The following is a 27921-nucleotide window of genomic DNA, read 5'->3' as shown; positions in this document are numbered from 1 at the left end:
TGAACGGGGGGGTGGCGTGCTCTGCCGCATTTCCCGCGACTCCCGTCTGTCCTGTTGCTCTTGACACCCACGCAATTGCTAATCCGCCTCTGCGTCTCGTTTTTTTCTGGCTCTTTCGTCGTTACGCTCTGTGTCTGTTTCAGCAAGCGAGAGAGAGAGGTTGAGATTCTGCATACGCATACGCACGCACGGTGATAGCTGGTAGCTGGTAGCTGGTGCGGATTGTATAGCTGGATAGCGATTCGACACATACCTACCCACCTACCACCCACTCACCCACCAAACCACACAGCCCAACCCAACCCAACCCAACCCATCTCCATCTCCATCTCCATCTCTCCAGTCAATCAACAAGCAAAGAAGGACTCAGAGAGTACGCGGGCGGCTGATCCCATCCCATCCCATCCAATCCAATCCAATCACATACACACACGCACACACGTAGTGCTATTGCCATTTTGGTTCCGCTTTTGCTTTCACCTCCGACCTCCCACAATAACACTTGCACCTCCAACAACAACACTACCACCACCGACACTAGCACCCACCACCACTACGACCACCAACACAGCCAACTACCCTGACGCACGACCCACACACGCACAACCGACCGCACACGCAGGATATCTAATCAAAACTCAAGGGCGCTCACTCGACTCGTAGCGCACAAGACAGGCAAGAACGAGTAGAGTGATAGTGATAGTGATAGTAGAGCCGGGCAGAGCAGGAGCATTCAGATTCAGCGATGTCCGCGCAGATATATAATGTGAGTTTTTTCTTCTTCTTCTTCTTCGTTGGTTGGTTGTTCGTTGGTTGTTCGTTGGTTATTCGTTGTTCGTTGGCTCTCCTCTTTTCCTTTGCTTTTCTTTTTTTGCTTTACTTTACTTTACTTTTTTTTTCTTTTCCTCGCTTTTTCTTTACCCTTTTTCTACTTCTTTTCCTTGCCTTGCCTTTTCCTTCCTTTTCTTTCCATTACGCACGAGACTCTGGCTCTGGTAGCGTCCCATCAGCACCATCGGTGTCCTCCTCCCACCTCCTGCCCCAGCTTGCCGCACCACGCACCACGCACATCATCACTGCCCCCAGCCCCGCGCCACGTACCCCGCACCCTCGTCTCGCACCCTCCGCACATCCGCACGTCCAGCGCCGAGCGCCCATCCTCATCCTCATCCTCCTCCTCCTCCTCGTTCCGCGCAGTACAGTGCAGTGCAGGACGCCGTCCTGCCTCCTGCCTCCTAACTCGCGCCTTCTGATTTGCACCACCTTACCCCTCTCGCCGTGCTCTGATGGTGTCGGTGTCGGTGTCGGTGTTACCGTGCTGGTGCTGACGTACCGGTGTGCTGGCATGTCGGCGGCGGTTGGTCGGTGGGGCCGGGCGGAAGAAGGGGGCAAGAGGGGCGTGGACGGGCGGGCGGGTGTGGGCGGGTGCGTGTGCAAGAGGGGTCAGGAGGGAGTCAGGAGAAGACGGATGGATGGATGGATGGTGTGTGTGATGCTGATAGTGGTACCCAACGCATGGCAAGCCAGCGAGCGGGCGGGTTGGTTGGTTCCTCTTGTTCTGGTTCCGTGACAGCTATGCGACGCGGAAGGAAGGAAGGAAGTGGATGGATGGATGGATGATCCTTTCTTCTTCTTTTCTTCTTCTTCTTTTATGGGTCGTTTTTTTCTTGGTTTTGGTTTTGGTTTTGGTTTTTTTTCTGGGTTGTTTTTGAGTTTTGGTTGTTTTTGAGTTTTGGTTGTTTTTGAGTTTTGGTTGTGTTGGTTTTTGGTTTGTTTTTTTTCTGGGTTGCCTCTCATTCTCATTCTCATTCTCTTTGTGTGTTTTTTCTTATCAAACATCTTGATTTAATATCTCTTTTCATTTCATTTCCCTTTTTTTTCAATTAATCATCATCCCTCCTTTCCTTTTTTTTCTTTCCTCTCCTCTCTCTTCCTCCTCTAAAAAACCCCAACTCACCCACCCTTTTTATAACCCCAGCACCGCACACTCCAGCCAACAGGCCCCGCAGGCCCCGGAGGCCCTCCACCACCGAACCAATCCCCCGCATCAAACCCAAACTCAAACCCCAACGCCAACCCAAACGCCAACCCAAACGCGCCCAACACCAACGCCAATAATCCCAGCGCAGGCCCCGGCGGACCGCCGCCCCATCCGATGACGCCGCAGCAGCAGGGCATGGGTGTGCCTATGATGGTCGATAGGGATCGTGAGCGTGATCGTGAGCGTGAGCGTGAGCGTGAGCGGGACGTGAGGGACGTCCGCGATGTGCGCGATGTGCGAGAAAGAGAGATGAGAGAAAGAGAGATGAGAGACGCGCGCGAGATGCGGGATATGCGGGACGTCAGAGAGATGCGGGACGCGCGGGATATGCGGGATATGCGGGATGTGAGAGATGTGCGGGATGTGAGAGATGTGCGGGATATGGGACGAGGCGATATGCGCGATATGCGCGATGTACGGGACGTGCGGGACCCGAGGGATGTGCGGGACCCCAGGGATGTGAGAGATATGCGGGATATGATTGCGCGGGATATGAGGGATTTGGGCAGGGATTTAGGGAGGGAACGCGAGCGCGAGAGGGAGATGGGCAGGGATGGGAGGGAGAGGGAGATGGTCGTTAGAGAGCGTGAGCGCGAGCGCGAGCGGGAGAGGGAGCGGGAGAGGGAGAGAGAACAGCTTGTGAGAGAGCGCGAGCGGGAGATGGGTGTTGGGCGCGCCGAGCGCGACCGCGAGCGAGACCGCGAGCGCGAGATGGTGATTGGTAGAGGCGACCGCGAGCGCGAGATGGGGCCTGGTGATGTGGGCGTTGGCAGGCAGCTCGAGCTGATCAACCGCGGGCGCGACATGGGCGGTGTTGGCGTCGGCGTGGGGATGGGCGGGCCGGCTGGTGCGGGCGCTGGAGGGGGCGCGGTACCGCTCAGTCTTGTTGGTGGTGGTGGGGGTGGTGGGATTAACATTGGTGCGCCGGGGGGCGGGGTGAATGTGGTTGGGCCTGCGGGGCGCGGCGGGGCTGTTGTAGGTGCGGGTGTGGGTGTTGGGCCGGGCGATAGGGAAAGAGAGAGGGAACGCGAGAGGGAGCAGTTGGCGCGGGAGAGGGATATGATGGTCCGCGAGCGTGATGTCCAGCGCGAACGCGAGCGGGAACGCGAGAGGGAGAGGGAGAGAGAGCAGCGCGCGCCGGTGGGCGGAGGACCCGGCGGTCCGCCGCCGCCTGGTGTTGGTGTAGGCGTGCCAGTCCTCGGCGTCGGCGGCGTTGGAGTTGGCGTGCCTGTGGGCGGTATCGCGCCAGGTGGTGTTATAGGCGGCGTTGTACCGGGCCATCACCCCGGGCTGAGTGTAGGTGTCGGTATGGGGCCTGGGGGCGTGGGCGTTGCGCCTGGCGCGGGGCCGGCGAATGCTGTCGGCCCCGGCGCGGGTGTGGGTGTTGTGGGTGTGGGTGCGCCGTTGCCGCCACAGCAGCAGCAGCAACAGCAACAGCAACAGCAGCCGCAGCCACCTGGTGTAGGCGTGGGCGTGGGGGGTATGCCACGCTCGAGGCTTGACGAGCCGCTTGATGCGATTAGAGCAGAGTTTGAGTTGTTGACGCAGGAAATGGTTTCGTTGCGTGCGCAGCGGGACGAATATGAGTCAAAGAGTGCGTCCTTTTTTTCCCTGTCTTTTCTCTTTTTCCTCGTTGGTTTTGTTACAATTTTGACTGATGTTTTTCTTTTCTTTTTCTTTGTAGTCGCTTCGCAAGTCAACGAGCTCAATATCATCCGTCAATCGCTCTACGACCTCGAATCGCAACACGGCAAGATCCGCGCGCATTTCGAAGAAGAAGTCGCGCGTGCGAGGGCGGAGGGGCGGGCTGCGGCAGCGGCAGCCGCAGCCGCCGCCGCCAACGCCAACGCCAACGCATCTGGGAGCGGCGGGCAGCAGCCACCCGGCGGTGGAGGTGGTGGTGGTGCAGGAGGAGGAGGAGGAGGGGCGCAGCAGGGGGGTATTGCGTCGCTTGCTTCTATGAATGGCAATGGGATTCCGGGGCAGCAGCTTGGACCTGGTGGGCCGCCGCCTCAGGGTCCTGGTGCCGGAGGTGCAGGAGGAGGAGGAGGGGGAGGACCGGTTGTGGGACCTGGAGGACAAGCGACGATGGGACCTGGCGGCATGCTCAGCGGGTCCAATGCGCCTGTGGGCATGTACGGCGAGCCGTATTATGGTGGTGGTGGCGCGGGGCGCGAGAGGGATATTGCGCATAGAGAGATGAGAGAGAGGGAGATGAGGGAACGGGAGATGAGGGAACGGGAGATGAGGGAGCGGGAGAGGATGGTGGGTTTGGAGAGGGAGAGGGAGAGGGGCATGTCGCTTTCCGAGCGCGATAGGGAGAGAGATCGTGATGTGCGCATGGGCGCGCCTCCAGGCGAACGCGAGCGCGAGCGTGAAAGAGAGCGCGAACGCGAACGAGAAAGAGAGCGCGACAATAGAATGATGGTCGACAGAGACCGCGCCCCCGACCCTCGCGACACCAAACGACCCAAGATCGAAGGGGCGCGGCTTAAAGACCATTTCAGTCCGGGGCATACACCCAAACTCCCGCCGCCGCCTAGCGCTGGGGCCTCCTCCTCTTCCGCCTCCGCCGCTGGTGGTGGTGTAGGGCTTATGCATCCTGGCGCGCCGCCGCCGCAGGGTGCTGGACCGGGTCAGTACCCCGGCATGGACAACTCGCTGGGTCTCATTCCCACTAACCCCTCCTCCGCTGCTGCTGCTGGGGGTGTGGGAGCAGGAGGAGCGGGAAGCCTAAGTTTCCCGGATGATCTGGACATCCACAATGTCCCTGCTGATATGAAGAAGGAAGGAAGCGATTGGTTCGCGGTGTTTAATCCTAGTCCGAAAGTGAAGAGAGTGTTGGATGTGCAGTTGGTTCATACGCTTATGCATGAGAGGTATGTTTTTGTTTTTTTTTTTTTGTTTTTTTTTTTTGCGTTTTTATCTTGTGGATTGTGGACATTTTGCTGATGATCGTTGTTTTTTTTTTGCGTGTTTTTTGCGTTTTTTTTTTATGGATAGTGTGGTATGCTGTGTACGCTTCTCAGCAGATGGAAAATATCTCGCGACGGGGTGTAACAGGACTGCGCAGATTTATGATACGAAGACTGGAATGAAAACTTGGTGCGTTTACATCGCCATTCGCATTCTCTCTGTGTTCTTCTCATTCTAACTCTTTGTGTAATTTTTTTTTAGTGTGCTGATAGACGATGCAGCTGGAAAATCGGGCGACCTGTACATCCGCAGTGTGTGCTTCAGTCCTGATGGCAAATACCTCGCGACAGGCGCAGAGGATAAACAAATCAGAGTGCGTTTCTTCAATACATCTCATACCGTTAGCATCAGTGGCTTATCATCATATGCACCGTAACTAGATCTGGGACATCGCGAAAAAACGCATCCGCAACGTGTTCGACGGGCACCAACAAGAAATCTACTCGCTCGACTTTTCACATGACGGCCGGCTGATCGTCTCAGGCTCCGGCGACAAAACAGCGCGGATCTGGGACATGCACGACGGGTCCTCGAAAGTCCTGACCATCAACGACCCCGACTCGCTGAACAACGATGCTGGAGTGACATCCGTCGCCATATCACCCGACGGGCGCTGGGTCGCGGCGGGGAGTCTGGATACGGTGGTGAGGATTTGGGATGTGGCGAGTGGCGTGCTGGTGGAAAGGTTGAGGGGCCATAGGGATAGTGTGTATAGTGTTGCGTTTACGCCGGATGGGAAGGGGCTGGTTAGTGGGAGTTTGGATAAGACGTTGAAGTATTGGGATGTTAGTGGGCTTGGGAAGGGGGTGGGCGGAGGGGGTGCGGGAGGGAGGAAGGAGTCCCCGAGCCCGAGGAAGGATGAGAAGCCTGTCATTGGGACGCCTGGGGGTGGCGGCTCTGGTGCGAACGCTGCTGGCACATCATCGTCATCCGCGTCCGGCTCCGGCTCCGCGTCCACCTCCACAGCCGTAGTCCCCGCCAACAACGCCGGCACATCCACATCCACGTCCACGTCCACATCCAACACCTCCAACCCAAGCACAAGCACAAGCACAAGCACAAGCGCAAGCGCATGCACAATGAACTTCACCGGCCACAAAGACTACGTCCTCTCCGTCGCCGTCTCGCACGACGGCCAATGGGTCGTCTCGGGCTCCAAAGACCGCGGCGTCCAGTTCTGGGATGCACACACCGCGGTTGTGCAGTGTATGTTGCAGGGCCATAAGAATTCGGTTATTAGTATTGATTTGAGTCCCGCGGGGAATTGGCTCGCGACGGGGAGTGGGGATTGGCAGGCTAGGATTTGTGAGTGGCTTTGGCTTTTTTTTTTTTTTTTTTTTTTGGTTTGAGGTCTTTTTTGGAGGTTGATTGCTGATCTCTTTTATCTCATTTTTTACAGGGAGCTACAGCACGATTGCTTGAAAATCTTATCCTATTCACCACTTTGCCCTTTGCCCTTTGCCTTTTGTCTTTTTCCCTTTGCATGGGATCCTTGTCTTTTCTTGTTTTTGACGTCGTGTACATTCTCTTTTTTTTTTTTCTTTTATTTCGATGTTTGATGTTCGCTGTTGTTTGATGTTTGATGTTTGATGTTTGATGCTCTTTGCGCTTACTACTTTCTTACTTTCTTAGCTGCTTACCTTGTTAGCTTTAGCTTCTTAGCTTTTTTACATGAATGTTCAATGTTCAATGTCAATGTCGATGTTTTATATACCATCTCCCAATCCGTATCCGGTTGATGCATTCTTGTTATCCTTTTTTTCTGTTTTTTTTCTCTTCTTTCTGTTTCTTTTCTGTTTCTGTTTCTGTTTCTTTTCTCACTCTCTCTTATATTTCTTTTCTCTCCTCTTTACTGTTTTTTCATTCCTGCACTTTGCATTCTGCACTCTGCATTCTGTGCCCAACCCTCCTCCTCCTCCAGCTCCTCCTCCTCGTCGTCGTCCTCGTCCTCGTACACGTCGCAAGGCCACGTCCCTAATTGCATACTATTCATTCTCTGCACGGTACGGCACGGCACGCTAGCATTAGCATTAGCATCAACGCCAACACCAGCAGCACCAGCAGCATCGCTATCGCTATCGACAGCCACGGCCACGGCCACAGCAGCATCCACAACCACAACCACATCCACAGCAGCATCCACAACCACAACCACATCCACAGCTAAAACCACACCCAGCACCAGCGCCAGCTTTACCCTAACACACCATTGTCTGTCGTCCGCCGTCCGTCACCCCATCGCGCGTTACCAAAAAAACGTAAACGTAAATGTCAACAGTCAACAGTCAACATAACACGCTACACATAATCGTTGAATCGTTGATAACGTACATGTTGGACGAGGAGCGCGGAGGAGAGCGGAGGAGGGGAGGAGAGGAGATGTAGCTCGCCGAACGGTGCACAGCGAACGGACGTACGGACGTACACGATGACACACCCCACCCTCTTACCCACCCACCCCCTTAAACAAAAAAAATAGGTGGTTGTTTGGTTCGTTGGTTGTTGGTTGGTGAAGTTGGTTGGTGAGGGAGGGTGGTGTATTTGGTGGTTGATACAAGATTTCTTTTTTTGTCTTTCCGTGTTTTTCTGTTTTCTGTTTTTTGTTTTTTTATTGAATGAATGCTTGAATGACTGCTTGAACGAATACTTGGATGCTTTTGAGTGAGTGGTTGAGCGAGCGCTGACGTTGAGCTTTTACGACTAATTGCGCATGCCCTATATTTTTAAGTATATACCTCTCTTTTCTCTTTTCTCTCTCCGTCTCCATCCTTCATCTCCACCTTTATAACGCGTTTGCTATCTGTAGCTGTAGAACTAGACGTAGAGCAAGAGCTAGATTGTCTCGTGTCGACGGAGTCTCTCTTCTTGCGAGTAGTTACTAGTTTCGCTTTTTCTGTCTCTTTTTCTTTTTTTTCTGAGTGGTTGTTTTTCTTTTCTTTTCTTTTTTTTTCTGATTTCTTTCTTTCCCTCTCTCTTGTTCTTTTTGATAGACGAAAGATGTACCTGTTTCCGTTTCGCGTTCACTTTTGTCTTCCTTTTTATATAATTGGTTTTCCAACTTTTGCGTGTTGTGATAATATTGTTATCAGCGTGCACTTACACTTAAAGCACCTGGATACTCCAGAACCACCCGCCACCCTCCTCTCGCCTCTCGTCTCTTGCCCGTGGCAGCGATAGGGCAGTGCCTGCTGCACCCGCATCTGTACAGTTCAATAGTAATACAAATCGATACAAATTGAAGCGCAAAACGCTATATGCCACTCCGCCGCGAATCCGCGATGATCATATACTACAGTTAGCTACAGTTTATCTTACCTTTGAGCTGCTTTGAAACTTGCTATCTATCGGCTGTCCGATATTTCTAGTTTCTATGTTATAGCGACTGTCATTCCACAATCCACATCGTTGCCGTTGCGGTTTTGACAATTTGGATAAACTGGAATCTGTCTCGTCTCCCGATCCACTTTAAAAGCAAGCAAAAATATCATGCACATTCCCCATTTCCAATGATAATAAAACATGATCATCTCCTCGAAGCACTGACCAGTGATTACATTTACAAACTACTTTTTTTTGAAAGCTCGTGAATCCGAATCATAGCCTCTCTACCAGTCCCGGCGCGATCGCGCGTGCAAGCGCCTCGAGAGTCTCTCGCCGGTGATTGGGTTGAGACGCCTGTACAGCGCGCGACGCTCGAGTGGGCGTTTCTTCGAGTTGGGCGCGCTGGAGCCTGTGCCTGCTCCAGGGGCGGGGGCGGGGGCAGGGGCGGGATGGGTGTTCGCAGCTGCTGTCAAGTGAAGCCATCATCAGTCCAATCAGCCATATTTTGAACCGTCTGTGGGAAGTGGCACGTACCATTGTTGGTAGCAGGCTTGGCGGCGGCAGGTTTGGCGGCAGGGGGTGGGAGGTCGTCGTACAGTCCACCCGCGGGCTTGGCAGCAGCAGCGGCGTTCTTTAAAGGTGGGAGGTCATCGTACAGTCCAACAGCCGGGTGCGCTGGAGGAGCTGGAGTCTTGGCTTTCTCCTTCTCCGCCTTCTCCGCCTCCACTTTCTGTTTCTTCGCAGCGATCATGGAGTCCATGTTCTCCTCTACCCAAAGCGTTGCAACCAAAAATTAGCGCTCATGACACCAACACCAAAAAAGACCAAAACAAAAAAAAGACACACCAATCTTCCCGCGCAGACTTTGTATATGCTCTGGTGCAAGCTTATCCGGCAACCCATACCTCCCAGCCACAGGCTGCACATTGCTCACATGGATCTGCGCCGGCACACCCGTACTAATCAAATGGTTCGGGTCCCCATTCGCCGAATTCGGGATCCCATACTTGCTCGGGTCGTCCGTGTGCGACGCGCCGGGGAGCGCGTGGCCAATCGGCGCCACGCCCATCAGCCCTGCGGCGTCGGGCTTGATGACGACGACGGCGGGCCTCGGTTTGTTGGGCGCGCCGCCTTGGACGTTAGCGCCGTCGCCGTTGAGGATGTGCACGGGTTTGATGCGCACGATGTCGCCTGCTTCGAATTTGGCGCCGCTGGCGCCGCCGGCTGCTGGCGCGGGTGCGGGTGCGTGTGCTCCTGGCGCAGGGGCAGGGGCGGGATTGTGGGCTGGTGGTTTGGCGTTCGCGGGTGGCGGAGAAGCTGGATGCCCCGGCTTGTCGTTGACTGGCATCGGCGCCGCCAATGCAGAGCTGGCAAAGGTGCATACAGCAACAATCTGGAAGAAAATACCGAAACGCATGATTGTAGAACCTCAAAAAAATGAAAGTATAGCTGTACATAGCGAATCAGTAAATCAGATGTGCGTCGAAGAAATTGAAAAGAGGGTCTCTTACGTTTATGCTATAGAAGACTTCTCGAGCTCTGCTCGATTAGACGCTTGCTTGAGTTGGGTGAGATGAGTTGAGAGACCGGCTCTTGGGATCCAAACCACATCTTTCCCCTGCTTTTATACACATCCAAGAAAAACACCTCTAGACCAACTTCAAAGGCAAACTCGAGCCGCAAGCAATCCGCAAACCTATCACGGACAGAGTAAGGTCATATTTTTAGATCTGTACGCTCCCGCTGTCAATTTCTCGTTGAAGTCAGTGGCGAAACATGAAAAAATATGTCAAGCGTGCAGGGTACCTGTTAAGTACCTGTTTTAAATTTTTTTCGCCTCGTGCAGCCATGCAATTATTGGCAGATTATTGACTGTTATGTTAAGCGAGCGTGGTTTACCCTAGAGCTCCAACTTATGATCCAATGGATCCACCTTGATTAAGCAGGCGCTCTGAACAAGTAGCCAGAGTATGATCATATACTAGACACTATTTTCTAATAACAAAATCTTATCATTAGAAAAGTAGCACCGAAAAAGTTTTCCAGAGGAATGAACACCCACCAAGGCTGTGACCCTCCTCGTTTCATTTTTTCCCGCAATAGACCTGTCACTAACGGGAACAGAGCACTCTCGGAGTATCCGAGCCCCGTATTTCATGGTATCATCTAATAGGCCCGGTCGGCGGTAAGGTACTCTCCGATGTAGAACTTTCAAGGTATGGTTCATGATGATTCTCGATCCTTTCAGTGTAGCATTTTCCGCTGCTGGCCGTCAAGAACGCGTCTGAGTCCGAATCTAGCCAAATCTACGACTTTGAAGAGGAGTCTTGTATTAAAAATCAAGCCTTCTTCATGAAAGTCAGAGAGCGTGTATCTGTCTCTGCTGATATAGTTGAGAAAGGGTTTGAATCCAGGGCAACTTTAGTAGCCTAGCGGGGTTTAAATCGGGGTTTATTATACATTTCAAAACTTTTTTTCTGCACCGTCTTGTCTTTTCAATCAACTTTCAACCAAAGAGAACTACCTCTGTGATCACCTCCGTCCCGAGATCTATTTCTGGTAATCTTTGACACCCAGGCAGCCCTAAAGTCTATCATCTGTACAGCCGTCAATGCATACCTCTGATTATTTTGTCCTCCAAAACCTTGCTCGGCACCAAAAACAAACCTGCAAGAAGCCCGAGGCATTCAAGCGGTAGAGATCGAGCTTAAAACTCTTCATATATCCAAATTCACTCTGCCATTTGTCTGACGCTATGGAGATTGGATATCTGCGGCTCTCCATCACTGTGCTCTACAGGAAACTGTCAAACTAGTCTGCTGCGCACTTTACAGTTGGTCAGATAAAAGAAGACACCTGGTTTTTCTGAATTACGACATAGAGAGCTGGCCTCAGAAGTATATAAACCTGTGCTTCTTTTATACTCCTTCGAGTCGCTTCTCTCCCGATTTGTTGCACACGCATTGCTGTTTTCAATATGAGTGCTCTAAAAAACTACTTGCGTTCGAAATGGTTCTTGATTCACCATCCGGGCGCGAAGACAGTACTGAACATTTCACTACTACAAATATTTCCACATGGCAGGTAAGCATTGGGACTTATACTATTCGCTTTCCCCCGCTTTGAACATTCTGATAGTGTCGTGTGTTGCCGCACTTCTCGAGCGACGGTAAATACTTGGCGACGGGTAGCAACTGGCATGCACAAATATCCGACGTAGCGACCCAGGAAAAAGTTTGGTGCGTTGAATTATTCTTTTACTTACTGAATTCTAACGAAATCTCTGATGTTCAAACCTGATAGCATTCTGAAACATGGCCTGGAAAACCAACTAGGTGATAACTACGTTCGTGGAGTACGCTTCAGTCCTGATGGTCAATATCTGGCAACGGCGTCCGAGGATAAGACAATCAATGTAAGTCACTAATTCCCTTTAGTTGTATGTAATCGACATCATAACGTTCAACGAAGATCTAGGACATTGCAAGCAAGCGTATTCGCGCTACATATGTTGCCCACCAATCAGAAGTTGCCCTAGACTACTCTGCAGACGGTTGTATCCTTGCATCAGCGTCCAGAGACGCCACAGTTTGTATCTGGAACTGTGACAGCGCGGAATCGAAAGTTTTCAGAGACCCGGATAATTCTGATGCTCAGTCGGGCTACACATGCGTTGCCATCTCGCCCAACGGTAGCTGGGTCTCGGCAAGAAGCCTAGATGGCACGGTGAGAAAATGGGACATCATGAACGGCCAGCTGGTGCTCAGCCTTTGTGGTCACCAAGACAGCGTTTATAACTTAACATATCAGGACAATGGAAATGCTCTAGTGAGCGCAAGCCTGGACAAAACACTCAAACGCTGGGATATCAGCTGGTTAAACACTGCCTCTACAGTTGTCCCATCCTTGCCGGGGTCCATTCCTTGCGTAAAAACTCTGACAGGCCATGACTACGTGCTCAGCTCTGCAAAATCCAAAGATGATCGGTGAATATTTTCAAGCTCCAGGGACCGCAGTATACGAGTATGGGACATGAATAGGGACAATGGAGTAACCCATTGTACTCTTAAAGATGCCCACAGCACATCCATAATTTGCATGGCTTTGAGCAACAAAGGCGGAATACAGGAGGGAGTGATGGCCAGCTTAAAATGTGTGAGTTGTATTAAGTCGTTGTCACTGTCTTTTGTAGGACGCTCATGTTGCACCGGGATAGGGAGCTTCAAAAAATTTTCCCTTTAGACCCCTTGATACCATCTATTCATCTACCTGGGCGCTTAATGCAAGGCTCAAAATTGTCATAAACCGATATCTTGAGGCTTGTAACCCCTTGTAACCTCAAGAATTCTCCCATTTTGGTTCCGCGAAGATCAAATATATTGAAATGGAGGCATGGTAATGCATACGTGTTCAGCAGTAGATACTATGCTTCGCATGATAACCTTGTAGTGTGATTTCATGACTTCATGGGAACTCTCGGCCAATCTTACCCCTAAGATCAGACTGTGACCCCTAACGCCGTTTCTGAACGGTTGAACGGAGGGGAAGCGGGGATAACGGCCCGATCCCGCCGTTCGCAGAAGGTTAGTCAACTGATCTTTGTTTTTTGTTATGCACCATCCTTGCGCTTTATAAGAACAGTCGAATCATGGATAACACTCTACCTGCATCTTCTTTCGAGGCTCATATCTATCCTTCTTGTTCTTACAAAACAAAATATGGTCAAAATCACTGGGTTTGAGACGCACGGTTCGCTGTCGAGTCTATGTCAATGCTTATTGTTTTGTTGGCGCTAACGAGACTGTAGATGTCCGTTTCCCGACCTCGCTGACCGGTGACGGTACAGATGCTATGTGGGCATCATCTCCTTGTATTGTTAATTCTTCTATTGTACTAACTTCTGGACGCATCAGGAACACAGATTGTGATTATTCGTCTGCATACGTTGCCTTGTTCACGGATTCCGAACTAGTCGGTTACGGAATGACATTTACCATCGGACGTGGTAACGATATTGTGTGTGGCTCATCCACCAATGATTGTCTTGCTCGCTGAATGATAGTTCTCCGACTAGGTATGCGCCGCCATCAAAGAGGTGGCAAGCCGCCTAGTCGGTAAAGACACAGAAGAATTGTTCTCCGATATGGGGAAGACATGGGACTTTATGATGGCAGACCCACAACTGCGATGGTAAGACGCTTCTCTCTCTAAGTGAAGTACACTCTTCAATATATGTTATTCCTCTATTAGGATTGGGCCTGAAAAGGGAGTCATCCATATCGCATCCGGAGCTGTAAACAACGCCGTATGGGACATGTATGCTAGGTCACGCCGAAAACCTCTTTGGAAGCTTGTCGTAGATTTTACTCCAGTTAGAGTCTTTCTTTATTGTCCTTGTTTTTTCGATTATAAGAATTCTTTACAGGAAGAACTGGTAAGATCGGCGGCTTTCAGGTACATTTCGGATGCCATCACGAAGGAAGAGGCGCTGGCCATGCTGAAAGAAAAGGAGGCGGGAAAGAAAGAAAGAGAAGCAAAAGTCTTAGAGCTTGGGTGAGTCGCTGTACTTTGTTTTGCAGAAAGCGTTATTTACTACTATCCATAGGTATCCAGCCTATGTGACTTCTGCTGGATGGTTAGGTACGTGACCCAATCTCATTTTGATTGATGTAGAGAGTAAATATACCCTGTATTTTTAGGCTATTCTGATGAAAAGGTCGCCCGTCTAACGAAAGAAGCCGTTTCTGGTGGTTTTAATCATTTCAAAATGAAAGTTGGAGCTGATCAAGCCGACGATATCCGGCGGGGTAAACTCATCCGCTCGATTATCGACGACCCTCAGTATCTGCCCGCTGGCTCCCAACCGCGTGACCCCAACGGTGAGGATCTAAGAGGGAAGAATGCCGGGCCGACTGGGGCAGTCCTTATGATTGACGCTAATCAGGTGTGGGATGTCCAACAAGCTATCGACTATGTGAAAGGACTCGAAGAGATAAAGCCATGGTATGAATATTTTTGCGATAGGCCTCCTCACTTCCGGGTAAACCGCTGCTGATACGCTGATACGAATACCCGGCAGGTTTATTGAGGAACCTACCGCTCCGGACGACATCTTAGGGCACGCAGCCATCCGAAAAGCTCTCAAGCCGCATGGTATTGGTGTTGCTACCGGGGAGCACGCGCACAACCGCATGGTCTTCAAGCAGCTCCTACAAGCCGATGCAATTGATGTCGTTCAAATCGATTCTTGCAGGCTAGCTGGTGTTAGCGAAGTCATCAGTGTGTTGCTCATGGCAGCCAAGTTCGTATTTATGATTGTTTCAGAGATTTTTTCTTACCAAACATTAGGTTCGGTGTTCCCGTATGCCCACATGCTGGGGGAGTTGGGTTGTGCGAATATGTGATTCACCTCAGGTAGAGCTGCTATTGAATTCCTCTGTTATAATGTTGATCAATTCTAACAAATGTACTGCCACCAGTTTGATCGACTATATCTGCATCTCTGGCACCATGGAGCGCAACGTCCTGGAGTTTGTTGATCATCTCCATGAACACTTCGTTACTCCATGCTCCATCAATGCTCGAGGAAGGTACAACGTACCTGTGAATCCGGATGAAGGATATAGGTAAGTGAATACTTCCATGACATTTTGTTACCAATATCTTTCCACCTCGCGATGAAGGGATTTTTTGTTTCCCTTCATTGGTCTATCATTTTATCAAATTTCTAAGATATCTGATTCATGTTTTGATCCTTGCCCTCTAGCATTGAAATGTACAAATCCAGTATTGCCGAATACGAATGGCCAAATGGAACTTATTGGCAGGGACGACGAGCAGAAAAAGCGGATTAGCTACTAAAGCATTGTCTTATCATACGACGATGTTCCTTGATATCTTTTTTTGCTGTGTTTTCACTTTAGAGGATCGACGCATCGACAACGCAGGATCGTCTGATCTATTTATAGCCATGTTTTCCGTTCAAAGGATCAAATTTTGCCATGCAAATTTTCTGATCAGATGGTGTCGCTCTGCACTTTTTTGTAATTAAAATGAACTGTTATTTCCGCTACAAATTGGAGCCTCAATTGACAGTCGCTCATGGCAAAACACGACACCATCCATACTCTCTAAAGCGCTATTGTCATACAATGTCAAAAATCAAGCGCGGTAGCAAGTATGCTTCACTTATCTCCGATCCCGGGGCGCTTATTGCGCATAGTTTCCTGTTCCGGTCACCTTTAGAGACTTTATCTCTTTGATCCTGAAGGCTACTTCTTTATGAATTTGAAAAACGTGCTGGTAAAACGGATCACAGATCGTCCAATGCCTCACAGCGTCGCAGTTCCAGCACTTTACTGATACGAAAGTATGTATGAAACACACTCGTTCGAGGCCTGCGCCTCAAAGATGACTAGGAGGGCTGTTCATACTTAATGAATAATGATATCTGACCGGGTCACACCGCTTCGCTCTAAATTATCTTCATTCCACTGGGTCATTCGCTCTCATACTTACATTCATGTAAACCGAAAGACCTCAGCTATTCTTGGATCGATAGCATGCTGTGTGCTAGAAACCCTATGAAAAGATCTTGGGATGGATGTTAAAGTTCTCTTCACGATTAAATCCGCAATTATGTACCCGGAAAAGACATCACACGGGTATATGTACCCTTTAGTGCGACAGCTCGGCCAATTTTCGTTTGTTAATTGCAACCAAATCATTGTTGATACTCGAGTATTGAATACTTCTCTCGAACATGATACTACGGGGGGTTCGGCTATGTATGGCTGATGAAATCTTTTATTAGAAAACTTTAATTCAATTTCCTCAAAGGGTCAGAGCGTGACAGATTCCGTATAGCCTATGGAACCTCTTATTTCAGTGAGAAACAAAAAATGAGATTGGCCGAAGCTAAAGTGCCTCGAAAGGTGCCGTCCCAGTGCCGAATCCAAATCTCATCAATTTCGCCATCGGCATATCGAACTAGCACCAAAGCAGTGTCACGAACGGGGACCTCCCCCTTGTTTATTGTTGTTCTTGATCTTCTTGTGTTATACGCCCACAAGTGATGTTCTATTATCAATGGGAGCCAGAAACCAGTTTGGAAGCGCTACCCACGTTTCTTCGTGACGACGATGCAACTCCTTGTCTGACCTTGTCTATCTTTTGTCTTCGACGCGTCGCGAAGCAAAACGCAAGACTAACTGATTGCAATGACCTAATGGGAAGCTTTGTTGCCATTATAAAGTCATCGACTATGCATTGAGTTGAGCTGCCTTTAGATTCTGTTCCTTCTCTCTACTTATCCGACTGTTGTTTTAGCTTAGTATCTGCAATTCTAGAGCAGATTTCGTTCTACCTTCTTCTTCATATAATACCTTGTTTTCACGCCAATTAGGGGGCTGGTCCGCTATTCAACTATTCAGCATCAACTTATACCCATGACTTGTTATCCTCCTTCTAATATCCCAACACTACACTACGGCTATTCTACACCTTATGCCGCCCTTCCCAAACCACCCCCCAACACAATACTCTACAACCAGGTTTATAATCACGACCACCTCACTATTAAATGCTACCTACGGAACCTTTTGAAAAGGAATCAACTATCCAACATGCCTTGCGGCTTTCCTTTCCATTGGGATCGCTATGATAACCCTCGAATCTCCTACAAATCATACGAATTCCGAGAGCAATTCTGCGTGGCAGACCAATCCTCTCGGATTCAACAGGCAACATTTGTCTACACTTCTCCAGATCCTTATGCTCGGGGGGGAAAACGCATGATGACTTGGAGGATCTATCTTCCTGCGCGGGAGTCTGAACTGTACAGAGACGCCCCTAGTGAGTTACTATTCGAGCTATTCTGCCTCATTACACCCCAGCTGATGATTTTCCTAGAGAAAGTTTCCGTCGCCCACGTTGAGGTGGATGAGATGGTGATGGAAACCTCTTTAGGAATTGATCTTACCACAAATCCTCGCATCATGCTCGAGGCTCTCGCTCTATCCCTAGAGTTAGGGATGCTAGTTACCATCGAAGTCGCCAGCTCTAGGACACTAAAGCTGTACCCCGCCAGAAGAAATATTCACTATGGACCTGGAGAGATTCTCTTTGTCACCACGGATTGCTCTGGCAGATCAGAAGTGGCTTGCGTATTCGACTAGCAATTTTCATTCGGTAAGTCCTCCCTTTGCAATGATTATGATGTTCAGTGTCCTAAAACTTGCTTGCTAGCTCTTCGTTTCATATCTCGTTATGCTAACAACTCTGCCTATTTGGACCTCTCCTTCTTTCTCATAACAGTCATCCTTTGCTTTTCTTCGACAACTATCATGATTTTTGACGACTTGATGACTTCTTGCGGCAACGACATGCTGTTCACTGATTTTCTTACGACGTAATTTTGTTCATGATGATCTTGCATTTTATTCGCATCGTTCACATACTGTTCTCCTTCATCATTGTTTCCATCTGCCTCTGATTGCTTTTCATGGAACACTCTCATTCGTTTTGTTTTTCCAATACCCATGCATTTTATCCTCGTGTCATTGCATTCTTTCATTTCGCATTTGTGTATCATTTATGCTTCAATTATTTGCAGTCAACTGTAGCAATTACTTATTTATTCTATGCACCAGATTTTGTTGTTGATATTCGGACAATCATACATTAATTACAATACGAGCACAACATGACCAGTATCGTATGAAACGGGAGCCATCGTCAGATCTGAGCTCCTGGTTAACGGGAGTGAAAATGCGACCTTCTCCGACTACTAGGGCAATTCTACAGGGACTGCATCTCTCAACCTTGTTGAGCGCTAGCTGCCCTAGCCATTTGGGTAAGTTGGACAGTAGCCTGCCACCAGCCGATCATAGCGAGGCCGACAATTCCGTGTGCAGTACCCCATACAACTTCAGGGGTAATGTTGAGTCTATATAAGTCATATTTGAATAAGGTATTGAAGATGGAAGGAAGGAAGGCTTACGACTCTGCTAGTGCACCGAAACTGTGCGGAATGAACCTGGGTGCTTGGTAGAGAACGGTAGAACAAACGGTGTGATATACCGTGAGCCCGATGGCCAACGCACGCTTCCCGGGAAGAAAATCTGTGTAACAAGGATTGCGGGTCAAAAAAGGGGAATAATTTGGACGGAGGAAATCAAAGTGCAGGGTTGACAGACTTGGTGCAACGTACCAGGAAGATTGAATGCCAACAGTGACGCAATACATGTCCCCAAGACTAAAGAAGCGTATAACTGCCCAATATTAACTAATTAGTGATTGTTCCGGTGCTTGTCGGGGTTGATTTGGCCCAACCTTGAGTAGAACGACTGCAGTGTTATTCAGCTGAATGAAGGGCAAGTTGGCAGGTGACCAGATGCCTTGGATGGCCACAGGGATCTCCAAAGCAATATGGATGAGAAACACAACAGCACTGTGTGGTAATCAATGCCAGATCATACAGCACGGTGGTCGCAATGAACTTACAAGGGGCTACGGTACGACATTGAGGAAGGGTCGAAGAGTTCGGAGTAGAGTGGTGGCTGCTGGCAATAGAGCGCGACGTGGACGTGGTCAAGCCTGTGAGCTCTACTTCGGGTATCCGTCAAACTCTCATGCACCTATTATCTGAGCGCATGTGGTCGCGTCCAACATGTAACCCCTTTGATAAACCAAAAGGTACACGGTCTAAAATGCCTGCTGACTAAGCATGTTTAGGTTCAAGGGGCGCTAACGCGGCCGACCTAGTATATCAGATTGCACCAATATTAACTCGCCACCTAGCTGATACTCATACCCATTGGTAAATGATACTATCAAGACGACTCTAGAAGGATCATAATGTTGATCAATCGCCTCTCTCTCTCTCTCTCTTTCAATGTGCCGAAAAGGCCTAAAAATTGTGGAGATCGTATACTGCCACACTAGTACTGGCAGAGGAGATACAACCGAACCAACACGTTCATATTGTGCACCAATCTTGACCTGCACACAACCAAAATGTTCCTTTGCAACAACTCACTATCCGTATATCTTCTCATGCGTCTGTAAAAACAACTACCGGATAGATCTTTTCCTCGGACATTCCATCTGTTGGGGATCCCTCCAAAACGTGGTACAATATCTTTGGTGAACTCCGCTCTGGGACAAAGCCCTTGGTCGCTCTTCACGGTGGCGTAGGAGTCGACTCAGACTATCCCGATATTCTCTCAGATACATCACAGTCTCGTATTCTATTTTCCTGTTGCAATCAGATTGCTATCGGCTGCTTTCCACACACTTTCTGGAGAAAATGCGAGGCACGAAATTCTGGACAGCATAGCTTTGCATCAAGGAGTTCAACAATATACATGACGGTCTGGGGATTGTTGAAGATTTTGGCCTTCTCGGACTCTCCTGGGCGGAGAATTTTTATCTTTGCTGACAGTTTTGCGATAACGAAGCCGTAGGGTCTGAAGCACTTAATAGTGTCCTTCAAGCTTTTGCCTGCAGACACCTCGTCGACTATCGATTTTCAAAAGGCACTGCGATCCCAACTAACCTCCGATGTGTGCATGAATTACCCAAGCAGCACGGAGACAACAGCGTACAGATACAAAGGAATATATCGAGCAGTGAAACAAACAGACATGTCTACCGGTGGCCGACTATTCTAAATTCATGCCATAGCCAATTTTTCATGGATCTTGAATTTTGGGTGGATCGATGGATCGAACATCCCCCTCCTCTTCCTCCTTCACTGTGTATGACCATGTCAGTATTATCTTTGGCAAAGGACCTTCAGGAGCTCAAGATCACTGAATCACTGAAACATCTACCGTTGTTAATGACACCTCTTGATCAATGCTCCAACGCTTCTGAACAACGGAAGCCACGATGAGATGACAGATGCTGTCGTCGCACCGCACTTAAAAGCTATATCCAGGGTGAAGGGGTCAAATCTGAGGTCGGCTTCCATCATTTCTGTTTCACCGTAGTTGACAACCAATGCATACTGTATAGAAAATTCTGTGCGCAAAGGACATCTCGATCTTGAAGAAAGGAAAATGTTTATGGAAGTTGTTATCGACTTTCTATCTCAGTTTTGCGTACAATTCACTTAACTCCCTCCTACGATGAAAAAGAGGGCTAATGCATTGAACGTTGTAAACCGATCATACTGCGCGAAGATATGTGACGATAGGTGATAAATCTCAACTTGGAATGTCGCTGATTCCCCTAATTTGGATGAATATCTAGTCTCGTGTTAGATTACCTCCAATCAAAATCAAGTTCTGCAAGCACCCAAAAATAAGCGCCCCAACATAGGCATACCAGTTTACACCTAGTTTAGTTGGTAACGCTATGGCTCAAGACGTGTTGTCAGTCATATCTGTCCTCACTGTCCTACCTGGCTTGCAAAGTATCCTCAATCCTCAGCATTGCTTCCGGTTCGTTGTTCCATGCGGACCCAGTCGGCAATTCCATACCGCTTTCTCAAAAGCTAAAAGTAGCGCTGACCATGGGCATTATCATCTAAGAAAGGTCTAGATACATTGAGTTGCGACTTAAAAGGCTTGATCAGCTATCCTATCTTGAAATTCTCCATCGTCATCGTAACTAAACGGAAAGCGCCATGTCCATTAACGATTCTCTCAAAGTTACCACAGGAGAGGCCCCATTCGATGTCCCAGCTGCTGGCGGAAAGCAGTGCAAGACATGGTACAAAGTATACGGCGACCTCAACGCTGGGAAACGGCCCCTGGTCACATTGCATGGCGGCCCAGGAGTCAACCATGAGTACCTCACACCCCTCTCAGATATCACAGCCTCCCACTCCATACCTGTGGTCTTCTACGATCAGATTGGCAACGGCCTGTCGACGCACCTTCCAGAAAAGATGGGAGACGAGGCGTTCTGGACGGTGCAGCTCTTCATCGACGAGCTCAACAACCTCCTCCAGCATCTCGGCATCGCCGACGACTTTGACCTCCTCGGCCATTCCTGGGGAGGCATTTTCGCCGCTAGCTATGCAATAACCCAGCCGAAAGGATTGAAGCATCTCATCATTGCCTCTGGGCCTGCGGATATGCCTGCTACAGTCATATCGCAAGAGAAGCTGAGATCTCAGCTACCTCAGGATGTCCAAGACACGTTGACCAAGCATGAGGAGGCGGGGACGACAGAGAGTGACGAGTACAAGACGGCGAGCGACGTCTTCAATGCCCGTTATGTGTGCCGAATGGATCCCATGCCTCAAGAGCTCGTAAATGGCTTTGCCTGGATCGCGAAAGATCCTACGGTATACATGACTATGTGCATATGCTTTTCAGTTCATTTTTTCAGGATACAAACTCACAAATTTTGTATTTCATCTCAGGAATGGGCCGTCCGAGTTTAAGATCCAGGGATCGCTGAAGAACTATTCCGTTGTTGATCAAATACACAAGATCAACGTCCCAACTCTCCTGACGAACGGACGGTACGATGAAGTCACTGAAGAGCTCGTCGCTCCTTTCTTTGATATTCTGCCCAAAGTGAAATGGGTTGTTTTTGCGGTAAGCCCTGTTTTATCATAACCTTACCACTTGTTTATTGACATTTGCGGCCGGCATAGGACTCATCTCACTTGGCTCATTTTGAAGAGAGGGAAAGATATATGGCAACAGTGACCTCTTTCTTGACCAATTAAGCGTGACCAACGAAGTTATCAAGGGAATGAGGCTGAAAATTGAAAGGCATAAAGGATGAAAGGGCATAGAACGTGCACTATCCATCGAGATTCTCACTTGCAAATATTCAATTTAGTTTGCCATATCAATCGAAAAGTAATCGAACGCACCTAAGATCTTCAAAGTAACACGAGCACTTAATCGTATGTCTTCTCATCAAAACATCTTGCTTTTGATTACAGGCTGTAATATGTCCTGCTTTGACGACTTGAATGAAAAACAAAGTTTTAGATTACGATAGTCTTGTCTTGGTCTTGTCAATGTGATCTACTGATCCAGCCCAACGTGATTAAACATGAAAGAGAAAGGGTATTAAACAGAAAGAGGATAGATTGAATTGAACACGAGGAACCTGTACGGTGAGGAACTACTAGCCCCAACGTGTCTTCTGCCTTTCTCTTGTGCTCGCCACGCCACTGACGCCAGACGATCCATAAGGCTGGAACCGACTTTTCTTGGGCGGCGGGGCTTTGTCCTTTGAGCTAGAGAACTCGATATGACTTCGCTTTCCAGGTGCTTGAGCCGCAGCCTGCTTTTCTGATCGCTCCTTCTGAGCGTCAGCTTCGAATTGGCGGACCCAAGATTTGCAGCCCAATGGACGTAACAGAAACCAAGCAGAAGCACACAGCAGGAGCGAGCATAAAAGATAAAGAGGAAAAGAAAGTGAGATAGTCCACATCGATGAGGGTGTAGGTCGTTTTCGGTGAAAGGTGGGAAAGAGCGGCGAGAGAGGGTAAACAGAATGGCATGAATTAGATTCTTGACGAAGCAAAAATGCAGACATACCAATTTGACTTGCGAACCATTCAGGCTTGACATCGTTGGGATCCCAGATGTCTTTTGGAAAGTTCGTCGTCCGTTCGTCCACGTCAACCCAGTCAACAAGCTGAGTATATAAATGGGGATTTCGGAAAGACCTGTTGGACATCAGAGAGTCGTTGTAGTGTTTGGGATTCTTAGGGTCGGTTTTGAGAGAAGAGAAACGGGTGAATTGTGTCTTCATGCAGAAATCAGTGAAATAGTCACGAAGATATAGGCATGACGACAGACTTGTAAAGCAGGTTCACACTTCTCCGTCGGCTCTGCAGGGATACCCCAGTTCTCGACCCCTGGTATGGGTTTAGGCCGTAGAAGAGCTCGGATGCGTGCTAGCTCGTCTTGAGGCTCTGCCGAGGGACCTGGACGAGTGGATGGTTGGCGACTCGACGAGGAACTGATGTCCATAGGTGAACCTTCTGTCGATGGCCCTGCCTTTTTGGACGGGTCATTACTGATGAGATCGTCCGAGTTATGGGTGCGTAGGTGTTGAGTTTTATGGCTTATAGCAGGGCGTTTAATGATGACTTGAGACTTTGGAAGCCGTCGGTTCCCTGATTGCAAAAAATGATTGGCATCAGCGGACGAACCCAACCAAAGACAGAAGGCGCCATTTCGTACCTTCAGAAGAGCTTTTCAAGCTAGCTATCGATGTTTTATCCTATCCGACGCGGAAACGGATGCCAGCGAAAGGGAAACTATTGTGGAAAGGAACAACAACGAAAGATCTCACATTGGTGTTTTGAGGGTTGCTAGAGGTCGACGGTACAGCTTCTGAATCACTTGGAGAATCGTAATCGTAGGAAACCAGACCTGAAATTGCAGTTAGATACGCCCATTGATAGGTTGTGAAGTACTGACCGTTCATTTTTTTAGAAGTGTAAGGTTGAGGTGGTGGCAGTTGGTGAGCAAGTCGTGACTTCGAACTCCGCCGACAGGCTGCGGGGCTCTATACCCGAGACTCTTCATCACTAACCACTGTCACTGTTCACAACTATCAAGAGTACAGCCAGCTCTAGGGAGAGTCATGCTTCTCTTATCTTTATTTCAGTTCCTTCTATGCCTCTCAAGCTGGGCTTGGGGTGTATATTCTAGCGATACTCAGGAAAGATTAGTCAAAGACTTCTTTGACAAGAATGGGGCATCATCAAATCCAAGCGGATCCACACACACGAATAACTGGGCAGTTCTAGTATGCTCATCGCGCTACTGGTTTAACTACAGGGTTTGGAGCAACCTTTGTCCTTCTTCACGAAGCTAAACGTCACATTGCAGCATATGGCCAATGCCCTTGGGATGTTAGTAAGCTCCATGTCTTTAACGTGTTGTATGCTCAAATGTTATTCAGGTATCGCACTGTCAAACGACTGGGTATCCCAGACTCCAATATCATTCTCATGTTGGCCGACGATGCGTCATGCAACTCCAGAAACAAGTTTCCAGGAAGTGTTTACGCCAATCCCGGGCGTCAGCTAGACTTGTACGGAGATAACATTGAGGTTGATTATCATGGCTACGAGGTTACCGTGGAGAATTTTATCCGCGTTCTAACCGGTATGCATCATATTCGAAACGGAGTGCGTCATGTCTTATATCAGGTTAGGTCGCATGGACGCCTCGGTACCGCGTTCGAAAAGATTGCTGAGCGATGAACGTTCGAACATTTTCGTGTACATGACGGGGCACGGAGGAAACGAGTTCTTGAAGTTCCAGGACAACGAAGAGATCAGTGCGTTTGACGTCGCAGATGCTTTTGAACAGATGTATCAAAAGAAAAGGTGCCGTGGTTCTCAAAGATCTCTGGGCTCCACATTAATAGCGTTCTCGCAGATATAATGAGATATTCTTTATGATTGATACATGTCAAGCCAATACAATGTATTCAAAGCTGTACTCGCCCAACATTCTGGCTGCAGGATCCTCTCAACTCGGAGAAAACTCATATTCCGTACGTCTCTTACCCTCCGTCCGAGACCAACGCAAACCTGACCTACTACCAACAGCATGCCAACGACAATGACATTGGTGTGGCCGTCATCGATGCGTTCACCCATTATACCCTCGAATTTATGGAGAAGATCAACAAAACCAGCCAGCTGTCCATGCAGGAGCTCGTATGTTTTTTTCACTTCTCCATTCAGCCAGGCCTTGCTGAAAAGCTTAATATGTACTAATGCAAATAGTTTGATTCATTCGACGTGACCAAGATCAACTCTCACCCAGGCGTCCGTAGCGATCTCTTCAACCGACCCTTGGAACACACGCGAATCACAGACTTCTTTGGCGGCGTGGCCCAGGTCGAGGTGATGTCGCCTCATGACGTAGCTCCATTGATTTCGGTGAATGAGACCCAAGGCACCGTGCAGGATTCTCCCAAACCAGCTGCATCAGCATCACCCAGGCCGCAATCCCAATTGCAGAACTTCAACCTGACTCCGGCCCGAGATTGGAAAACCGCACGGGCATGGGGTTCCGTTGCGCTCATCGGTGTCCTAGTGGGATGGATTGCCCTGAAACAGTGACTTTTCACGGTTGTCGTCGAGAAACATTTCCCCCTTGCCCATGTGTACTATTTGTAAGTTAAAAGGTTACTTATGTAATTGATAATCGAGGAAAACTATTAGGTCGAAAAATATTGTTGCCGTCCCTGCTGGCCCCACAGTCTACATCAAGTTCCACCTATCAGGCGTTTCTAAGCGATGTCCTATGGGCCCGGTGTATATGTCGGCGAGCTGTCGCTAGTCCAAGTCACAGCTCATCTTTTTATCTCTTCATCTTGGCACCCTGTTCCAATCCCTCTAACAGGCCTCCAACATGTTTTAGATTCGCCCGCTTTAACCCAAAATCGAATTCGACGTTCTTTTTTTTCCCTTTTTTCACAAATTCACTATGGGTCATTGGTCATGCAGGCGTGAAATGAAAACTGACGCCGTAAAGGCTAAAGCCATCCTGTTTCCGCCCAGGAATCAGGTTCAAAACAGCATGCCTAAGCTTTTTTTTCTGACACATTTTGATAAGAAACACTCATTTTAGCTCGGTCTTGTGATTTAAGCAAGCCCGTTTCTGTCAGGATAGAAAACAAATGAAGCACCCTAACGATATGTCGGATCTCGAATCTCGCTATCCATCCATCCATCTATCCATCTATCTATTTATCTATCTATCTGCATATCAATTCACCCCCCCCTCCCCTCACAGAAAAATAAAAAGCTCCCTTTCGATGTCGAACCGTGGGGTCAATTCCGCAGAACAAGAGAACTACATCCGGTCGAAGCGCTTTCGTCCCACTTCGAGCATTTATATAAGTACTCCTCGGAGGAAAAAACCGACTTTGCGTAAAAAAAACAAAGAAGGCACGGCACAACGTGGTTCTGGGGGTTCAGAACCCACTCTCTTTCATGTTACTTTTTTTTCTTTTGCTTTTCCGTCAAGGTCAGGACACAGTGCGTCTGTGCTTATTCTTGTGAAGTGAGCGGGCCCGGGGTCCCTGCTAGAACCTCTCCCTTGGCTGCTTTTGGGGCTCTTTGGAACGCCGTTTCTTCTGTTTTTTTTTAAGAATCCTTGACGCCCGAGTACCCGGAATGAAGGTATAGAGTTGGCTGGCTCCTTCCCCCTATTGAGGCAGGTCATGACTGATAGTAGTAGCTGTCGATTAGGACTATGCATGCACTTGGCTCCAATGTCCATGGTACGTCGTGTCTTATATTAATCGCACTGCGGTGGAGGCGGGCAGATGTCAATCTGAGTTCTTATCATTACAGCACATATGGTCACCCAGGGGGAAGGAGGGAGTGGATGGGAGAGGGGTGGGGGGTGGATGGAGAAATCCGCGCTCTTGGGCCTAAGAATTATCTGTCAACCGAGACTACGGAGTCGTAGCTGTGCAGTGGGTTATGCTTTAATTACTCTTCCAACCACCACGTCGATACCGATAGATAATAAATACCACGAATCAGATTTGAGCTCGACTTGGGGGAATCTCTCAAAGTCGATATTTATAGGTGGGCCAGTTAAGTAAAGATCCTCCATCTCCGGATTGGATTTTGGATTTTTGTTGCTCGTGCTCGTGCCCTTTTCCTAAATATCGGTGCCACAACCCAGGTGGGGGCGAAACGGAACGTGTGCCAGTTTACAAGGAAAGAAGGAAGAAGCCTTGCCGCCTGCCTGCCTGCCTGCCTGCCATCCGAGTCGGTGCTAACCTATCGTCCTATGAAAATCAGCGACTTATCGCGCCATGGATAGTCGTACCAGTCCCATCGTGGGTTCAATACAGAAGAGGGATAACCTCTTAGAAGGTGCGCCTAGACCTGCACTAGCGATATCTCTCTCTCTCTCTCCCTCTGCCCCTCCCTCGAGGTATCCCCTTGCCTAACCCAGGTCCTGCCATGGTCTCCCATCATCATATGCATCGCTGGGGGATCGCATCTGGTGCATCTCAATTCTCCAATACGTATCATGGTCGGGCGGTGTGATATTAATTAATCGTATACAAATGTCGACACCTTACCCAACCCAAACCTGACAGAAAAATGGACGGCTACAATTCAAATGATCATGATGATGATGCTTCCTCCAGTCTCTCCCATAAATGCTAAAACCCCGAAGAGTGGGATAGTCGCCTTTTCGCTTACATACCCCAACATCCTTTTTGGCTCAATTTGGGAAACCACGATGGGATGCCTTATTTGCTAGAGTTCTTTTTATAAAAAAAAACAACAAATAAAAAAAGCGATCCGTGAGTCCTTGCGGTAAATATAGCTCCATGACGCTTGGGAAGCCATCGGTTGGGTCATTCAGAACAGTGAAAACCTTGATTGGTTAGGATTCTCTCACGGACATTGGTCATGAGATTCGGGAATTCCGTACAATTGTTGTCTCTTTTTTTACCCCGCGCGGAGGGAGGTTTCAGTCGCTAAATAGTAATAACTAATTGAAGGCATACATAATGATTACTTACATTGTACAACGGCCAATAAACCCTTCATGCTCGGCACGCGCAGGCGATGTATGGGATCTGCCTCACGGTTTTGTTCCGACCTG

At 48.8% G+C, this 27921-nt stretch overlaps 9 protein-coding genes across 9 annotated transcripts; 6 read left to right on the top strand and 3 right to left on the bottom strand.

The window, feature by feature from the left end:
* Positions 1-745: 745 nt before the first annotated feature.
* On the top strand, positions 746-6439 carry JR316_0009244 (Transcriptional repressor rco-1; the record flags this gene model as incomplete). The annotated part of the gene is made up of 8 exons (XM_047894949.1): positions 746-766; positions 1046-1483; positions 1979-3635; positions 3726-4920; positions 5045-5146; positions 5219-5330; positions 5398-6322; positions 6417-6439. The coding sequence occupies 8 exons, from the start codon at positions 746-748 to the stop codon at positions 6437-6439; spliced, it is 4473 nt and encodes a 1490-aa protein (XP_047746408.1).
* A 2183-nt stretch (positions 6440-8622) lies between these two features.
* Positions 8623-9755, bottom strand: JR316_0009243 (uncharacterized protein; the record flags this gene model as incomplete). Its single annotated transcript, XM_047894948.1, has 3 exons — positions 8623-8804; positions 8873-9106; positions 9185-9755. 3 exons carry the CDS (start codon positions 9753-9755, stop codon positions 8623-8625), a joined length of 987 nt encoding a protein of 328 aa, XP_047746407.1.
* A 1592-nt stretch (positions 9756-11347) lies between these two features.
* JR316_0009242 (Transcriptional repressor tup11) lies at positions 11348-12328 on the top strand (the record flags this gene model as incomplete). Its single annotated transcript, XM_047894947.1, has 4 exons — positions 11348-11422; positions 11477-11577; positions 11642-11753; positions 11816-12328. The coding sequence occupies 4 exons, from the start codon at positions 11348-11350 to the stop codon at positions 12326-12328; spliced, it is 801 nt and encodes a 266-aa protein (XP_047746406.1).
* Positions 12329-13056: 728 nt separating this feature from the next.
* Positions 13057-15192, top strand: JR316_0009241 (L-galactonate dehydratase; the record flags this gene model as incomplete). The annotated part of the gene is made up of 12 exons (XM_047894946.1): positions 13057-13087; positions 13146-13191; positions 13252-13354; positions 13413-13528; positions 13589-13709; positions 13764-13891; positions 13944-13978; positions 14038-14341; positions 14418-14639; positions 14687-14752; positions 14818-14964; positions 15105-15192. 12 exons carry the CDS (start codon positions 13057-13059, stop codon positions 15190-15192), a joined length of 1407 nt encoding a protein of 468 aa, XP_047746405.1.
* A 1770-nt stretch (positions 15193-16962) lies between these two features.
* On the top strand, positions 16963-17514 carry JR316_0009240 (uncharacterized protein; the record flags this gene model as incomplete). Its single annotated transcript, XM_047894945.1, has 2 exons — positions 16963-17191; positions 17249-17514. The coding sequence occupies 2 exons, from the start codon at positions 16963-16965 to the stop codon at positions 17512-17514; spliced, it is 495 nt and encodes a 164-aa protein (XP_047746404.1).
* A 640-nt stretch (positions 17515-18154) lies between these two features.
* On the bottom strand, positions 18155-18861 carry JR316_0009239 (uncharacterized protein; the record flags this gene model as incomplete). The annotated part of the gene is made up of 5 exons (XM_047894944.1): positions 18155-18284; positions 18339-18459; positions 18549-18609; positions 18671-18788; positions 18842-18861. The coding sequence occupies 5 exons, from the start codon at positions 18859-18861 to the stop codon at positions 18155-18157; spliced, it is 450 nt and encodes a 149-aa protein (XP_047746403.1).
* Positions 18862-20969: 2108 nt separating this feature from the next.
* On the top strand, positions 20970-22025 carry JR316_0009238 (L-amino acid amidase; the record flags this gene model as incomplete). Its single annotated transcript, XM_047894943.1, has 3 exons — positions 20970-21649; positions 21714-21891; positions 21951-22025. 3 exons carry the CDS (start codon positions 20970-20972, stop codon positions 22023-22025), a joined length of 933 nt encoding a protein of 310 aa, XP_047746402.1.
* Positions 22026-22435: 410 nt separating this feature from the next.
* On the bottom strand, positions 22436-23749 carry JR316_0009237 (Meiotically up-regulated gene 151 protein; the record flags this gene model as incomplete). The annotated part of the gene is made up of 5 exons (XM_047894942.1): positions 22436-22626; positions 22852-23062; positions 23116-23435; positions 23503-23542; positions 23615-23749. 5 exons carry the CDS (start codon positions 23747-23749, stop codon positions 22436-22438), a joined length of 897 nt encoding a protein of 298 aa, XP_047746401.1.
* A 159-nt stretch (positions 23750-23908) lies between these two features.
* Positions 23909-25403, top strand: JR316_0009236 (glycosylphosphatidylinositol anchor biosynthesis; the record flags this gene model as incomplete). The annotated part of the gene is made up of 7 exons (XM_047894941.1): positions 23909-24106; positions 24157-24179; positions 24230-24435; positions 24485-24659; positions 24712-24829; positions 24885-24995; positions 25065-25403. The coding sequence occupies 7 exons, from the start codon at positions 23909-23911 to the stop codon at positions 25401-25403; spliced, it is 1170 nt and encodes a 389-aa protein (XP_047746400.1).
* Between the last annotated feature and the right edge of the window lie 2518 nt (positions 25404-27921).

This window comes from Psilocybe cubensis, chromosome 8 (genome assembly GCF_017499595.1).
Source record: "Psilocybe cubensis strain MGC-MH-2018 chromosome 8, whole genome shotgun sequence".
Lineage (NCBI taxonomy): Eukaryota > Fungi > Basidiomycota > Agaricomycetes > Agaricales > Agrocybaceae > Psilocybe > Psilocybe cubensis.
The sequence above is the reverse complement of the archived record's forward strand: the minus strand, read 5'-3'. Positions and strand labels throughout refer to the sequence as shown.